The 18,685-nt window shown below is 42.0% G+C and overlaps 1 protein-coding gene across 1 annotated transcript in view; it reads right to left on the bottom strand.

The window, feature by feature from the left end:
* Positions 1-17,035, bottom strand: part of LOC146830354 (ly6/PLAUR domain-containing protein 2-like) — a 298,792-nt gene extending 281,757 nt beyond the window's left edge. Inside the window, exon 1 of the mRNA XM_085604038.1 lies at positions 16,921-17,035. Coding sequence (XP_085460164.1) covers positions 16,921-17,026 — 106 coding nt within the window. The 5' untranslated portion in view covers positions 17,027-17,035. The remainder of the gene's footprint in view (positions 1-16,920) is intronic.
* Positions 17,036-18,685: the final 1,650 nt, after the last annotated feature.

Below are 18,685 nucleotides of genomic sequence, written 5' to 3'. Positions count from 1 at the left end.
TCTCACATTGGTTCCCAAATGCACACAGACTCACAGTGTGATTCTAGACACAACCACTATCCCTACGAGTTTACCAAACCTTATTTACTACTATGGAAGTGGTAAGGAAACTGCACACAATGTGCATATTTCAAAAGTGCACTTTTGTGTCAAAGACTGACTCATTTAATCAACGCATAAGCAAAGACTGGCTTCTAATGCTACTAAAACTTGACAATATGACAGGTTTTAAAAGAGTTATCTGTCAGCAAATACAAGATGTTACTAAATGCTTCTCTCACAGTGGTTCCCAAATGCACACAGGCTCTCTGTGTGATTCTAGACAAACAACACTATCCCTTGCACTATACCAAAACACATTTCTTCATCTACAAGGAGTACTACATTTTACTGCAGAAACATAACTCATTTCACAATTCTAATTCTACCAAAATATAAAAACTGCGTAGTTATCTCTCTACAAACACATGAAAAAAACAAATCCTTATCACAAAATGGTTTATACAGGCACACACACTCAATAAGATTGTAGAGAAAAAAAAGTACTCCCTACACTTTAGCAGAAGAAATACATTAGTCTGATTAAAATAAAAATAGTCCACATATATCCCCTCACAATTAAATAACTCACCTTTCAAGAAGTTTTGTAGATTAAGAAGTATATCAGTCACACACCAGATATCAGTCACACACCAGATTTTCTTATACAGAATCTCTGCACTGTGCACCTGTCAGCAGAACCAAAGAATGGCATAGTTTCCCTCTCATTTTCCACACATATACGTGTAAACATCAAATCACATTCCTTCCCACATAAATTCAAAAGCAAACACACATTTCTATTGGTTAAACATTTCAACCCTTTCCAAATGACATAAACTTCAACCCTTCCCCCAATCTGCCTTCTGCCCGTTACCATAGAAACAGGTCATGGAACACTGTACTGAGCACACAGGTCACAAGTTCAGCACACACAATGTTGCTAATCAAAACAGCAAGTGTGCTTGACTTCTCAACATATCAGCTTATCATATATAATGTTCCTTACAGTAAGTTTTTGTTAACCAATAAGAATCATGTGTTTAAAATACAGAAATATGCACCCTACCTTTCAGTGTAGAAGGTTGTCAAACAACCAATGATTTATTTTTCAAAATTGCATCTTAGCCACCATTTTACAAACATCTTACTTTCCAAACTGCCATTTAATTTACAGAGACCATCTGAGTGCATCCACACCTCCTTACAAGATGCTTACAGTGTGAATTGTGGGACTCAGCTACATTTTCTAGAGCCAAAGGTATGCAGAAAACAAAGGCATTCACAAAGACCTAGGTTTGCCAAATGTAGACATTAAATGGATTGGACAGAGAGGGTTAAAGTGGCACCAATTGATGCCATTGGTGAAATCCTTCATGCAAATCCAACACCCTGACCTCATAATAGTGCACTGTGGTGGCAATGACCTCGGCACTTTGACTAGGGTAGGTCTGGAAATGCTTATGAAGGACACCTTTGCAGAACTGATTTCACTTTTCCCTAAAACTGCCTTTGTGTATTCTAACATATGCCAAAGGCAGAAATGGAACTGGTCCGATCATTTTTGTCCACAGATTGAGAAAGCTAGGAAACATGTGAATAAATCTGTTTCTGCTTTTCTCCGAGACTACAGAATGGACAATCTGCGCTTTCATATGCAAGAGATGCATAGGAGAGATGGAGTACACTTTACTGATGAAGGAAACAGAGTCTTCCTCAACAACTTTAGACTCTGTATAGGTACTTACTTATAAGTACCAAAAACTCTGAATGAACACAACGGCTCTTTTTAGAGCCACTCAAGAACAAAACACTTAAGCTTAATCTTTATCTCCCAACAATTTCATTTTTTTTCCCTTGGATCCGCGAACCCACCGCGTGAGAATCCGTGCATCCAACGCGATAGGATGCACGCACCGTGCGCGCATTTCACCTTTTCTTTTTTTTAAAAGGGGGGCCGCAGGGGGTCCTTCTGGGACTCCCTAAGCACCTCTAGAGGGTCAGAGTATTCCCACTCTGCCCCCTTTATATGTTTTACACACTTTTTCCCCTTGCTTCTTCAGCGTCGCTTCTACCGAGGTAGAAAATGGCCGCCAACAGTTCCTGGCTTCGAATGTAGAAAGACACTCGACAGCCAATTAGCATTCAGCACGCGATCGGGAGGGTGCGCGCTCAGTTCGGGGAGGTTGCGCTTACGGTGCGTGTACGGTCCGCGGATCCTCCGCGGCCATAGATATTTATGTACTTTTAACTCTAATTTTCTGAATCTACTGAACGGATTCACACCATATATGCAAAAGGCACGAGTCTGAACTGAGGACTACCTCTTTGCCAAATTTGGTGTCATTCCGTTCAGCGGTTCTGGCTGTAGCTGAGACAACAGATGCTATGGGAAATTGCATGGGGAAAACGCGTTTTGGGACCCCCCTTTTTTCTCTGCCCCCGCTTGACGAATCACCACAAAACTTTCAGGGTAGGAGCGGGAGCGGAGCTGGCCAAAAGTTTGGAAAATTTCACGAGGATTCATCAACCGGCGCCAGACTTATTGGGAATAGAATGTTGCGGATTTCCTATGGAAAATAGGTCCTAACTATAACTATCTACTGGCGACCGCCAGTAGATAATAAATATAGTAAATAAATATATATATATATATATATATATATATTACCTACTGGCGGTCGCCAGTAGGTAGATATAGTTAGGACCCTGTTTCCATAGGAAATCCGCAACATTCTATTTGGAATAACTTTGGCGCCGGTCGACGAATCCTCGCAAAATTTTCAAAATAGGTGGGGCGCTACGCTCCGCTCCTACCCTGAAAGTCTCGGGGGGATTCGTCAAGCAGGGGCCGAGAAAAAAGGGGGGTCCCAAAACGCGTTTTCCCCATGCATTTTTCCATAGGACCTTTAGACACAGCTACAGCCCGAACGGCTGAACAGAATTACTTGAAATTTGGCAGAGAGGTAGCCATAAGGTCAAGGAAGTGCCTTTTGCAGGTCTGGTGTAAATCTGTTCAGTATTTCCTGAGAAAATAGCATTTAAAAGCATATATATATGTGGGCGGAGCCTAACCACACATCTCATCCTGAGATCTGATTGGCTGTCAGCACTTCATCCAAGAAGTGTTGGCAGCCATCTTGGGACCAATATACATGATAGCACCTCATTAAAAAGCATTGCAGTTAATAGAAGGTTTTAAGACTTTAGTTACATTATAAATCATTTGTTGATGGTACCATACTCATTTTAGGAATTGTGGTATGTTCTAAGGTGATTTCACCATGTGAAAAAGCCTTCTGCTGGGATATCATGATTGAGAGAAAAATATTTTCTCATGCTTTTACCACAGAGGTTTGGAAGGTGATCTATAGGCTAAACTGAGAGCTTATTTTCTGTAAATTCACATTATCTTTCTCAGTCATGTGAGAATGAAGTCTGACATTCTCAGTAAAACATGTACATCCAACAAGGGCAGAGACTGTCAGTTGATTCCTTTGTGTTCTACTGCAGCTTCCCAGAGTGTTCCAAAGAACTACTAGAGCGCTAACAGTCCTACTTATGATAAACGTATGGCACACCTTAAGCCATCTTGCTTGGATTAAAGTGGTAACTCTTAAAACATTTAATTTAAAAAGGAGCAAAATGAGGGGGTTCATTTTTCCATAAAAAGTATGATTAGTGCTGCAGAAAGAAAAATTAGGGCACATTTTGAGTGACTTCTCAAATCCTCTTCTATTTCATTAAAAAATTCTGACATGCAGACTGAAACATGCACTTTCAATACCAGCAGCAGTTTTCCCTGGTGAGCAGTAGCTTTACTACAGTGATCTAATGAGCAAAAAGAGTGCTAACATTCTGAATTTATGGCAAATGTGTGACACATCTGAATGCCTTCTTGATGGAATCAAAGTAAAAAACTGAAAGCATTTCCTACTGAGGAGACTGCAGTACATGAGGAAATTAGGAAACTTCATAACAAATAAATCTCCCAAGATGGCCACCGGAGACAAAAGAGCCCAAATGTAGCCCAAAATCACCCAGATGTAGCCCAAATATAGCCCAATGACAGAAGTGTGCAAAACACTTATTATTTTGTGTTTTTGCAGTGTTATATAGTGCAGACTTGTCAGGTATTGGAGTGCTTTACATGAGCATTGGTTACATCACACAAGAACAAATTCATTTTGGTTGTAGACATGGGGAGACTAAGTGATTTGACCAGAATCACAGAATGTCGAGCTGAAGCAGAAACTTCAACCTGGTTCCCCAGTTGCAAAGTCTGCAGTTCTGGAAGTAACACCACATCCTCTCCCCTAAGTGCAACATTTAATCAAGTGGTCAACTGGATAAAAAAACATAAAGATAACAAATAATTTAAAAGTGCTTTGTCGCTATTTGAAAACTCAGAAAATATGTCCTTATTTTAGTCTTTTAGAGCACTAACCATAATTTTGATGCCAATAAGACCCTCTCATATATGTAATTTCTAAAGGAAATGCTCTAGGTATTACAGTTTTGATTACATCAAGATGATGTCAGGCGTTCCACACTTTTGTAATAAATATAGAATGTTAGCAATCTAGTTGTTCATTAGGATACTGTTGAGAGGCAGAGGCCAGGGGCACGGACTCTGAAAATTGAAGGCAGGTAGGAGGGTGCAAAGGCAACAATTTAACCACACTGAGCAGGCAGGAAGGGCCGTGGAAGCACAACAGACTATGGAGGGCAGTGGAAAGGGGGGCAGGGGCAACAAACCAACAATACAGGACTTGCAAGAGAGGCTGTTGGAGGGAAGATCTATTACGGGTCAAGGAAGCTAGGGGCGGTCCCCAGATCCCCGGGAGCCACCACAGAACTGAGCAGGAGAGTGAGTCAGGGACAAAAGGGGCACCTTAATTTGAGCCGGGGTGCCTAGGAACGCTTGCTCCAAAAATGAAGAAAACAGACATATGAGACATGGAATTGGAGGCAGAATACAATGGCAGTTTAATGAGAAGATGCAACTTCAAAGAAACCGCAGAATAGAGACATAAAGTACAAAATACAGAATCCAGATAATCATACAGCTGTCATAATATTCTCTGTATCTCAATTAATGTACTGACAGAGAGAGAGAGAAAACACATCTATAAATGCATCATGAGAAACAAGTTACACCAAGGAAAATGTTACCTAGGAACACTCACGTTTACTCTTAGAGCAAGCATTCCTGCAATTACAATACAAAATCTTTTAAATGCAAAAGTAAAGAGAACAATGGTTAAACATAACATGACATTTCATATAGGTAAAATAGAATAAGATACTTCAAGCAAAGCAGAGCAAGACATTTTAAGCAAAGGAAGACAAGAGCTCCCAGCTCTTGGGGAAAACCTGCACTGCCTGTTAACCTACATACAGACGGCGAGGTAGTCCGTCGATATCTGTAGGTGCTCCCTTTTTATATCATTTTGTGGGCTCCTTTGCACGCTACATCTACCTACGTATGCTACCCAAAAGCTTCGTCTGCAGATTTTACCAGACATTTCGTCATTTACCCACTTAATGCTGACAATGGACTGGGTGAAAAGGTCAGTCTCTCAGGCCAATCGCTTATCGTAAGTTCCATAGAGCAAGCAGAAAATAATGGGTATTGTACGGGAATTCAATATATTCATGTATAAAATCTCCTCAGTTCTCCTAACTTGACGCTCTGCGGTTGCCACTTCCTTAAAAGCGGGAAACCTGCCCAGGAAGCAAGTACCAGTCCAGGATGCAGCCTACTGTATGTCGACAGCTTCAGGGGGATGTTGAACTTTGATACCGAGCACGGAGCACTCGGGTAGGGTGGGGGCTACTAGTTTGGATCAGAAGGCCTCGCAGACCTGCCTTCAGACTGCTATACACTAAAATTGCAGAGCTATGGTCAATTTAACAAAGAGGCCTACATATTGAACAGAAGGGCCTACACAGGGGTTTTATGCTGGCTGAGTGGTAAGGATGTCTCAGGATAATTATATAGCAACACAGGACCCGCTGGTCAATTTAATACGGCCTACAAATGCAGCTGGCAGGGCAAGGACAAGGGTCTCATACTTCAGGTGTGGACAGAACGGGCCAGGGGCCCCCTGTGATACAAAATCTACCCTCCTTCAAGGCTGTGGCAATGTAATAGACCATTGTGGGCAGAAGGAAGAGGCAATGGTAGTACAACCATACATGCCAACAGACCCGATTCAGCCAGGAAACGTCCAATGTTTTTAAGCTCAAATGGGCTTTATTTGATCTGTCTCCTGTCTACAATATCCTCTTTTTCAATGTAACTCAAAGGGGAAAATCAATACCCCAGTTTTTTTTCAAAATCTCCCTCTTACCAAGTTCAAAATGTTCGCAAGTATGGTACATTGGATCATGGAAGGAAATGGGATAGGGACATGGACTTGGATAACAGAGGACAGGAGGGACATGGAGAGGTGCACCAAACTGACCCTGAAGGGCAGGCATCAGGGTTTGCAGCAGCACAATACACCACACAGGGCATGCAGGACGGGAGTGCAGCACAACAATCCATAGAAAGCAAGAGGGAGGGGACAGGACCATGCACATGGACAACAGAGAACAGAGGGGCAAGAGGCAATGGTAGCTAGCTGACCATAATGGACAGACAGGAGAGAAAGCTGCAGTATAACAGACCATAAAGGGCAGGAGGGACGGATCAGGGGCATTACAATGGAACAGACAAGCCAGGAGGGAGGGAGTAGGGCTGGGGGCAAGGGGGCAGGGCAGGAGCAGCAAGATAGCCATGGAGGTCAGGCAGGATGGGCACTAGAAGCAAGACACACCATGAAGAGCAACAGTGAGACTGTGATGGCATACACACAGACCATGGAGGGAAGGTGGGAGGGGGTCAGGGGCAGCTAACTGACCACACAGGGAAGGTGGGAGGGGCCATGGCAGCACAGAAGACCATGCATGGCAAGTGGGAGGGTTAGTGGCAGCACAATGGCTATGATGGGCAAGAAGGAGGGTGGAGGGGCATGCACAAAGGACGATGGAGGATAGAAGGAAGGGTCAGGACCTGTGCACAGACAAGAAAGTTCAGGGGAAGGGACCTCACAACAGACCACACGGGGCAGGCAGGAGGAGCAGTTGCAGCACAACAGACCAGGGAGGGCAGAAGGGTGTGGCAGTACAATGGACCATGTAGGACAGAAGGAAGAGGATAGGGGCATGGCATGTGGACAGGCAGGGTGGAGGTGGCAGGGACAGGTTACAGTCATCTGACAATGCTAGGCAGGTGGGAGGGGAGTGGCAGCTCAACAGAACACTCAGAGTAGATAGGAGTGGCAGGTCCATGGGACATGGTGGGCAAAAAGGATGGAGCAGGGGCATGCACAAAGACATCGGAGGGCAGGGGGAAGGAGAATAGGGGCAGCAAGCTAAGCACAGAGTTTAAGCAGGAGGTCAATGATGGGGCATAGAATTGGGCAATGGAGGGCAGGAGGAGTGGACTGGTACATCATACTAAATTGAGGGCAGTGGCAGCACATCAGACCATGCATGGCAGGAGGGAGGAGGCTAGTCCATGGATTCACACAACAGAGGATAGGGAGGAAGGGGATGGGGCAGCAAGCTAACTGTTCAGAGAAGGCGGGTATTAGGAACTTTATTGTTTTTAAAACATTGTGTCTGTGCGAACTACTTAAAATATGAACAAGTATGCAGCATAATCTCACTTTTATTCAGGAAGAAGAGGACTTTTGTGACTGTGACTCCGGGCTCACTTGGCAGACACACCCCCTGACCCTCCACCCCCTATCGCAAAATGTAATGCCCGTGAAAAGGGTAGGTGAACACAGTGTTATATAGAACATAGTCCTGAGAGCACGATTGAAAATGAAAACTAGATATAGTGTATGGTATAAACTATGCACCAAAAAGTGTGATATAAGATGAACCGGGCATGAAATATAATATGCAATACATTGTGCGCAATGACAGATTCATGGGAGAGCGCGAGATAGCACAGGCACTAGCGCGTGCTATGCGATATGCGCCTTGGAGTGTAATATGCACAGGGCAGTGTTGTGTAACCTAACTAGTCTCTAAAGTTGTAATATAAAATATGTGCTGGGGAGTGTAACGTTGCATATGCACTGTGACAAAGATATGGATCCCAGATTGTAATATGTATGGCATAGCACTGTGCGTTATAACATAGGCATCGAGAAAGGCACGTTAGATGGGGCAATATAACCCGTGCGAAGACAAGTGTGGCATGACATATTCACGGGGTGGTGTTACAGTGCACATGGGCTAGAGAGTGTCATAGCATATGCACTAGCTAGTGGAATACAACACAGAGGTGTGTGGCACTCGGCAGGCAATGGTGGGTGTAACACAGCATTGGGCTCTGTCAGGAGCACGCTGTGACTCTCAAGTGATGTTCGTCCCCTTTCCAGAGAGTAAAATAAAAAGTATTACACATCCGGCAGTGGATGTGTGTTTTATTAACCGTGAGGGGGGTTTCTTGCATAGTTTTGGTCGAATTTTTGTCGAATCCCCTTTGAATGGCTTGGTGTGCATGTGTATTAAATGTGCCCGTCAATAGCTACCCATGTTTGTATAAATAAACGACAAGGGTGTCTACCAGGATTAGGCACGGTAGGGCATCAGACATGTCAGAGCTTCACTAGTGGTGTAAATACATTCCACGTGGATTCATTGCATGCATAGTCGCCTTTTAATGAATATCACGCAAATCGTCATGGTGATAGGTACGTACGGTTTGTCCAGCATGTCCTAGGTGTGTCTATAAATATATATTTTTTTAAAATAATAAAAAACAGTGGCCGGCCCTGGGGATTGGGGTCAAAAAAATATAATTAGGAGACTGGCCCTGGGGGATGGGGTCATCAGGGCCAATAAATTAGAATAAGAAGGGGAACCAAACAGCCCCCCTTCTTAAAAAACTAAAATAAATAAAAGACTGGCATCGTGCCGGAGGCCATGCCCCCTCCGTGCAGCACTCTGCAAACGCGCCCCCAACAGGCATCTCCAGTATGCGCCAGGGAGCTGCGCTGCAGCCAGGTGTTCTGAGGCCAAGCCCCTTTTTACACCTCTCTGCAACGCAGCTCTGTGGCGCTTACTGGAGGTACCTAGTGGTCTAGTTTGACCCTAGGGACCCTTAGGATTCAGGGGGACTTAATCTCTCAACTTAGAACAGCCACAGGGCGCGTTTACACAGTGGTGAAGGGAGGGGACGGGGCCTGAGGTGACGTGTGCAAACACGCACTATGGCACGTTTTAAATTGGGGATATAATTTCCCTTCAATACTGAGGGCCCCTGGGGGCTAACTAGCCCACCAAGTGCTTCCAGTAAGCGCCACTGAGCTGCATTGCAGAGAGGTGGTCCAGGCCGTGCCACTTTTTACACCTCTCTGCAACGCAGCTCTGTGGCACTTACTGGAGGTACCTAGTGGGCTAGTTGGACCCTAGGGACCCTCAGGATTCAAATGAACTTAATCTCCCAACTAAAAATGGACACAGGGCGTGTTTACACAGTGGTGAAGGGAGGGGACGAGGCCTGAGTTAACGTGTGCAAAAACGCCCTGTGGCCTGTTTTAAGAGGTAGTTTTAATCCCCATGCCCTATTATACACTAGGGGCTTACAGAGGAGGTCATGCTAATCACAGGGGGACCCCAACGCATAATGTTCCCTAGTGTATGTAGGTGTTTTCACTGTATTCTAAGTGTCTTTTAACATAGCACTGGCTCTAGGACTGGTTAGTCAGACTCAGTTACCACCAGTATCCGTCTGAAAAAGTTGAGGGTACAGGATGATTTTGCAACAAGGCTTCTTTCTGCTCTTCTTTTTGTTCTTTCTGCACGTTATCCTTCTTCCTGCACTTATCTTCGTATTTGAGGACTTCTGTTGCTTCTTTCTGCACTTCTTTTGTTTCTTTCTGTGCATTTTTTCTTCTTTCTTCACATGTCCTATCTCTGTAGGCATAGTTAGAAATTAGCATTTAAAAAACCTTTGAAATTCACAGAAAAAACCATAGGTTTCAGGCACGTTATAGTTAGGAATTAGCATTTAAAAAACCTCAGAAATTCACTGAAAAAACCATAGGTTTCAGGGGTGTTATAGTTAGCTGGACTTTTCACTTGTACAAAACCATTGAAATTCCCCCGTTATAGTTAGTTCAGCTAACTATAACTCGCGCGCCCGCAATGCACTGCTGATGACGTCACATATTACATCACTCATGACATGGTCAGTGACATCACTCATGACATCACTGATGACATCTCAAATGACATCACTGATGACATCACTGATAACATCATCCTTGTGATAGAGTGGCAGACCTCCTCTTCCCCTAATATAACCTTTGATACACACATTCAAAAATAGAAATTAAAATTTTAAAAACAATGGACATACCAATACCAGTTACAACAACCTATACAGTAATTCTAAGATCCACATACACATCCACTCATTCACCAACAGTCCTATACAGTCACTCATACATGTAGTCACTCATCATATGTACTCATACACCTATACATCCTGTTACACAATGCCACTCATCCATAGAGGTACTCACACACATAGTCACTCATGCTAATAAAGAATCAAACATACATTTACTTGTATATACAGTTATACACACACCACCACACTTACTTCTACGGAAACTTACACATACTTAGTCTTTTAAACAATCACTTATAGAAACACATACTTATTCATATAGGAACTCTTTCAATCTCTCACTGTCACATATACTCGCTTATATACACCAATAGTCACATATACTAGTTTAAAACATATGTAGTTACTCATAAAGACACTATTGAGACAGTCATTCACTCACTAACACACCCATACACTCACTCATCCACCCATAGAGTCCTGCACACATGCTGTCTTCAACACATACAAAGAGTGAGTCATTCATTCATGCACCTATGCACTACGTAATACCCCCACCGAACCATGCAGACACTCAGACTGATACTCATAAAACCAACTAATAACCTATATAAACACCCATGTAGCTACTCACCAACCCATGCAGCCACTTATACACAAAGTGAGAGACTGATACAGATATTTACATATTTAAACATTACTCACTAAGCCATGTATTCACTATGAAACACTTAATCAGTCAGTTACACAATCAATTTTTCAAAAACAAATCATCCATTTAGACACTTATATACCCATTTATTCTTCCATCGACCTTGAGATATACATATATAAAACATATTTAATTTTCAGAAACACACACATTCACTGGATGATGTCATCAGTGATGTCATCAGTGATGTCATTTGAGATGTCATCAGTGATGTCATGAGTGATGTCACTGACCATGTCATGAGTGATGTAATATGTGACGTCATCAGCAGTGCATTGCGGGCGCGCGAGTTATAGTTAGCTGAACTAACTATAACGGGGGAATTTCAATGGTTTTGTACAAGTGAAAAGTCCAGCTAACTATAACACCCCTGAAACCTATGGTTTTTTCAGTGAATATATATATATATATATATATATATATATATATATATATATATATATGTGTGTATATATAAATATATATTTTCACTGAAAAATCTATGGGTGCATGGTTTTAAGAGTGCAACTGTGATGGACTGTATGGTTGGGTGAGTGTATGTAAGGGTGTGTTAGTGATGGAATGTATATCTCAGTTGTACATGTGACAGTAACTACATATGTGAAACCCAGTGTATATGTGTATAAGAGTAAATAACTATCTATATGTGAGAGTGTGTGATTGCAGGACTGGCTGTATGGATGAGTGTGTGCTTGTACTAGTAATTGAATAAGAGTGTCATTTTTTTTTAGTATTTTTAGTATTTTTATGAGTAAGTGAACTTGAGTGTGTTTAACTGTATAGGTGAGTCAATTGGACTTTGTTTAATTATTTGCACAACTGACTTGGTGTGTCAGTACCTCAATGGATGATTGGCAGTGTGTGAGTGTCTATATATCTGTATAAATGCATATGATAGTCTTGTACGGAGTGACTGTAAGTATGAGTGACTGTACAGGTGAGTGAGTGGAGGTGCATGTAGACCTAAGAGTCAATGAGTGGGTATGTAGTTATTGGTATTGGAGTATCTATGGTCTTCAAAATAGCCGTCTGAAATTTTGAGTTGGTGTATCAAAAGTTATATTAGGGTGTGAGAAGGTGTACTAATTTATCACATAGATGATGTCATCAGTGATGTCATCAGTGATGTCATTTGAGATGTCATGAGTGATGTCATCAGTGATGTCACTGACCATGTCATGAGTGATGTAATATGTGATGTCATCAGCAGTGCATTGCGGGGGCGCGAGTTATAGTTAGCTGAACTAACTATAACAGGGGAATTTCTAGGGTTTTGTACGAGGAAAATGTCCAGCTAACTATAACGCCCCTGAAACCTATGGTTTTTTCAGTGAATATATATATATATATATATATACTAAGTTATTGGATGAGTTAAATTACTATTCTCTCTGTACAACTAATAAGTAATACAATTTCTAACATATGTAATCTGGGTGACTGTATCAATGTGCCCCTTCCTGCACAAAAACAGTCCTGCCGACAACACAGGCACACTTGAACCATGGTGCAATCGTGCCTTTGATGGCACTATGCTGCAGCTTTCGTGCCGGCTCTGGCAGAAAGCCAGGAATGCACTGTATCTTGTAGATGGGGGGGAACAACCATTACATAGTGGTCATTACAACGCAATACCATAACAACACGTTTAATTCAACGCATAGGCCTCTACAACGCATGCCTTTACAACGAATTTTGTTGTTAAGGCATGAATGGTGAAGGAATATGCGTTTCAAATGTAAGTATTCGGTAAGTATGGGTAATTTTAGGGTTTTGGGATGGTATGGGTTTCAGGGTGGAATGGGAAATTTTAGGGTTTAGAGTGGGTATGGTTTTTGGGGTGGTATGGGTAATTTTAGGGTTTAGGGTGGGTATGGGTTTTGGGGTAGCATGGGTAATTTTAGGGTTTAGGGTAGGTATGGGTTTTGGGGTGGTATGGGTAAATTTAGGGTTCAGGGTGGGTATGGGTTTTGTGGGTGCCAATGGGTAATTTTAGGGTTTAGCGTGGGTAAGGGTTTTGGGATGGCAATGATAATTTGAGGGTTTAGGGTGGGTTGGAGTTTTGGGGTGGCAAGGGTAATTTTAGGGTTTAGGGTGGGTAGGGATTTTTGGGGTGGCAAGGATAATTTTAGGGTTCAGGGAGGGTATGGGTTTTGGGGTGGGAAGGGTAATTTTAGGGTTTAGGGTAGGTATGGTTGTTGGGGTGGGATTTTTTTTAGGGTTTCGGGTGGGTATGGGTTTTTGGGTGGCATGGGTAATTTAAGTGTTTAGGGTGGGTATGGGTTTTAGGGTGGCAAGGGTAATTTTAGGGTTTAGGGTCTGTAGGGGTTTTGGGGTGGCAAGGGTAATTTTAGGGTTTAGGCTGGGTAGGGATTTTTGGGGTGGCAAGAATAATTTTAGGGTTCAGGGAGGGTATGGGTTTTGGGGTGGGAAGGGTAATTTTAGGGTTTAGGGTAGGTATGGTTGTTGGGGTGGGATGTTTTTTTAGGGTTTCGGGTGGGTATGGGTTTTTGGGTGGCATGAGTAATTTAAGTGTTTAGGGTGGGTATGGGTTTTGGGGTGGCACGGGTAATTTTAGGGTTTAGGGTGGGTATGGGTTTCGAGGTGGCAAGGGTTATTTTAGGGTTTAGGGTGGGTATGGGTTTTGTGGTGTTAGGGTAATTTTAGGGTTTAGGGTGGGTGGGGACTTTGGGTAGAGGGTTGAAGGGTTGTTGTATTTAAATATATGTTTTTATATATTTCAACAGACATCATTGTGTGTCGAATATTTAAAAACATATATAAAAGTAAGTACATTAGTTTTGTTTTACATGCATTACCATGCATGCCAATACTAAGCAATTATAAGTATTTTACAGGGACATATAAAGCTATATTGTAAACATAAATAGCGTTTACATTTACCTGTAAAATACTTATATTTTCAATAACATTTTTAACCAACATATGCTTTTACAAAACATGCTTTTAAAACAAAAGTTGTTGTAAAGGTATATGCGTGGTTAACATTTGCGTTGTAATGGTAACGGTAACGCCTTGTAACAACACAACTGCGTTGTAAAGGCATGCAATGTAATGGCAGGCGTTGTGGAGACATACAACCAGATAGGGCGCATTCCTTCCCTTTTCTTTTGACGTTGGGCAGCGTAGCTAGAAAGCTTGTGGTGCTGCCCAACCCCAAAATATTGTAAATATGCCTTCATATTTGGGAAACACGGTTCTAGAGAAAGGGGTTTTTCATTTAATAGCCTTAACTGTGGTTTCCCATTCTCAAGCCACCTGTTGTGATTTGTGTGGACATTCTTTGTTCTGTCGCATTCCTGTAATTAAACTAACAGCCAGACCCACCGTCTCCAGAATCCCTGCCAACAACCGTTTCTCTCAATTGCTTTCCTCAGAACACCATCTGGCTGTGTCTTGTAGGTGCTCTGCAATGTGATAGAATTCTAAGTCAGAAAGCCCAAACCCCCTTCAGCCATTTCTAGGTGTAGTACCCAAAAAACAACCTGACTTATTTTCCCTGTCCATATTAAAGAAATCAGCAAATTATCCAACCTTTTAAACATTCTACTAGGTATTAATCTTTGTGAGTTTTGGAAGACATAAAAGCATCAATATTTTTCTACCAGAATCCTGCCTGCAACTGTCAGAGATAATCCATTCCAAAATCCTATAGAATCCTAAAGTCCGGTCAGGAATCTACGCATAATATAGTGATATTGTTTGTCTGTAGTGAGTGTGGCCTCTATACCCAGGTATTGGAACCTGTCAAGCTCCCATCACAATCCCACTTTAGGTGACATCTCTAGGGGCAGATTTACAAGCCCCTTGCGTCACTTTTGCACCGTCGTTGCGTCACTTTTGTGATGCAGCGACAGCGTAAAAGTTGCGGCCGATTTAAAATGTGACGCATCTAGGGAGATGCGTCACGTTGTGAAGCCCTGCGCCACATTAAACCTGCGTCAGGTTTAATGTATGCAGGGTGGGCGTTCCATCGCAGGAAACCCCGTAAAAGTGACGCAGTGAAATCTACAAGATTTCATGTAGTCACTTTTACGTCCATGCTGCGTCAAAACCCTGCGCCTGCTTGAAGCAGGCATAAGGAGTGACGCAGCATGTTAGGTATAGGGCGCCCCTGAGCATTGCTGGAGTTGTGTCGTGATTGCGACACGACTCCAGCAATGCGTGACTTTTCCGTCAACAGATGCGTCAGAATTTCTGACGCATCTGTCAATCCTTGCACCATTATGCGCCGTATTGTAAATACGGCGCATCTATGGTGACGCAAGGATTTGGCATGTTGGCGCAGGACGGTGACGCATCGCTACAGATGCGTCACTTTCTTGTAAATCTGCCCCCTTGAGTTTTGCCCTCCAGTCTCACTAATGGAAACCACCAGTGGCTTCTCCACAATTATATGTAAACCCAAGGACTTATCCATACTCTGTAACTAAACAAATAGTCTTGGCACTAATGCTTCTGGCTGTTGAGAATACAGGGGGGCATCATCCGCATATTGTGAGATTACAATTATCGTGTCACCCATCTATATCCATCACTGCCTCACGACAGCCCACAAGTGAATAGGCAATAGTTCCATTGCCAAATAAACAAAGCAGAGAGAGGAGGTAACCCTGCCTGGTCCTCCTCCCAACATCCCATCCCATCTGACTGAGACATGCCCTACTAATCTGACCGAGGCCACAGGTTTTAAATCTCCAAAAGTTGAGACCGAAACCTATCCTTGAAAACACTGTCCACATGTATTCTCAGCCTATGGTGTAAAAAGCCTTTTCAATATCCATTATTCATGAGGGTGTTTCTAGTTCCAATAAATGTATTGGTGGGTGGTGAGCGCACACTGGTGAACAAATTTAAATAAGAAGTTGTTTTTGATATGCGTGCAGTGTTGCAATATGCCTGCATAGCATATGAATGAAACCTAGTGAGTGGCCTAGTGCTTGAAAGATTACTAGGACTGCAATCTGCACTGCAAAAGAGAGTTTTTTTTCTTTCATTCAATTCTAATTTTTAATCAAAACAATTTTAAACAATATACATTTTTCATAAACATGTACTTTCTTCCTTTACAATTTTTAACATGAACAGAACTAAAATTGACAAAATTACATATTTTTTTTGACCAAAACGAAATTTAATTTAGTTAAAAACCCAATGCATTTCGGGACTCTCTGTCCCTTCGTCAGGGGAATGCTGTAAAGAAAATGGAGAAAATTTCAAGGTCTGCACTCTTTGAATCAGGTATGATATTCAGTGTTATAATTTCTAAGTGCACTGTGCTCCCCTCACCAAGGTGATTAGTGCATTATAAGTTCTTCACAAGATTCAGCCGCTATCAAAAGAAACACTACGTTGTAGAGATAGATATTACTCTACCACATCGAAACCAATCAAAGTATTGCTGCAAATCAACTCTTGCGTACCTGCCCTCTGTGTGTTTGTGAAAATAGGCGAAGTTCTCCCAGTTATTCTGTATGGTGTTCCTAAAAATCCGAAAAAACTAGATGCTACGTTCACTTTTAAAATCATGGCTCACCTTGATGAAAATATAAGGTGCGCGAATATGAACTGAGCTGGGCGTTTCAAAAGCTGTCTTCGAGGATAAGAGCTCCGTGACACTCGTCATGAACTGCCTGTCATGAGAACGATTTTAAGTTACCTGATGTATACGAAAAATCCACAAGTGATATTTGGAGTTGCCAAAAAATATGTCAATGCTACCTACCAAGACGGTGTTTGTGTCCGTTTCGGCTACGAACAGCGCCGGCATTCGTGTGTAACATGAGTATCGCGAGTAAACTTCCTGGTTTGAACCGTCGTCGTAATGACATTGTGTAAAAAGTGAGTGACACTGAAAACGGACTAACCGCTCAGCATTTCAATGAACGATGTGTGTGCTTTATAGTTTAACTGTTCTTAGAAATGAGACTGTCTCTCAGCGCTACATTAATACAAGTGACACCGTAATCCCGTGATCTTGAGGAATAATATAAGAGCGATACTCTTGAATGATATTAAAATTGAAACGGACTCTATTTATACAGAAAAATACCGTGATTCTATATTCTTGGTAATGATGTTGAAGCATACTCATCATAAGTAGAAGTAAGAATAAGATATCGAGAATCAACCATTGTGCTAATATGCGCGTAATCCCGTGATCTATGAAGATGATAACGATGTTCATGGCTGATATTAACACGAGCTCTAGTCCCAACATTTGTAGATGAACATCATGATTCTATATTCTAGTTAATGGTGTTCAGCATTAGTAAGAACGAAATAGAGCGTTGAGAATCAGTGAATACACCACAGTGCTAATGTGAGAATAAGTGTGCTTTCAAACTTCTCATTGAAAAATAAGCAGTTGCATTTGTCACATTTTCATAATGCAGGTGTGATAATTGTAATATAATGCAATTGTTTCTTGAACATTCTCAATGTGGTAGTAAACTCTATAGAGTCTGATGGAAATTGGTGTTCTAAGTCTGGGTTTGAATCTTAGTGAATTACCTGTCCAATGTATGTTTGTGTTACTGAGATTCTGTGTGAGGATCCTTAGGTGGTATTTCAGATTATATATACGTGTGGCTATAGAAAACAAGTATTTTCCAATTTATCATTAAGACCTCGGGGAGTCATGGTTTGCATTTTTTTTATCCAGAACACTTCTCTCTGTAGCAGATGTTTTGATTTGTTTCTGTCTGGAAGTTTAGATACTTGTTCAATCATTTGGAATTTGAGTTGAGCAATTTGATGATGTGATTCTTCCCAATGTGTTGCTAGACTTGAGGAGATACTTTTAGTACGTATTTTGCTTTTGTGCTACGTCAGTCTGATTTTCATCCTCCTTTCAGTTTTACCAACATACAACAGTCCGCATGGACATTTTATGGTGTAGATGACATTTTCTTAGTATAATGGAGCGCCAATCACTCTTTACAGCCTCTTGTCTAATGTATTGGACAACACCTTGCTGTCCAAGTTTATCATGGATAATGGTTGGTAGGGTTTAAACAGAGCCAGGTCTCTATCTGAATTTAACAACATTGCTATTTTTGCTTCCCACTTTGATTGTGGTAATTTGCTGAAGGATTGCGTCTCCTGATAGCCCTTTAGCACAGACTCTGAGAGCAACCCAGCATACAGGTGATAGAATTCCGGGGGAAGACCACCTATTCGTGGGGTTTTATTCCTGGGTATGACCTGTTCAGCTACCAGTAGCTCTTCCTTCAATAGCTTACCTTCTAAGTATGTGTTCTGGTCTTTATGGAGCCTTGGGATCTCCATTACATTTAAGAACTCCATGAATTCTGTACCCCATGCCGAATTTGTTGCTTTTATAATTCTGCTAAATACTGCTGGAGTGTTGCGTTAATTGCATCTTGAGCCCCAGCATTTTGCTACCTCTTTCCTTTAAGTCCTATATCATAGGCATCAGTGTCTCACTTTAGGAGTCTGGACAATGTTCTCCTTAGCCTACCACCCTC

This window comes from Triturus cristatus, chromosome 5_1 (genome assembly GCF_964204655.1).
Source record: "Triturus cristatus chromosome 5_1, aTriCri1.1, whole genome shotgun sequence".
Lineage (NCBI taxonomy): Eukaryota > Metazoa > Chordata > Amphibia > Caudata > Salamandridae > Triturus > Triturus cristatus.
The sequence above is the reverse complement of the archived record's forward strand: the minus strand, read 5'-3'. Positions and strand labels throughout refer to the sequence as shown.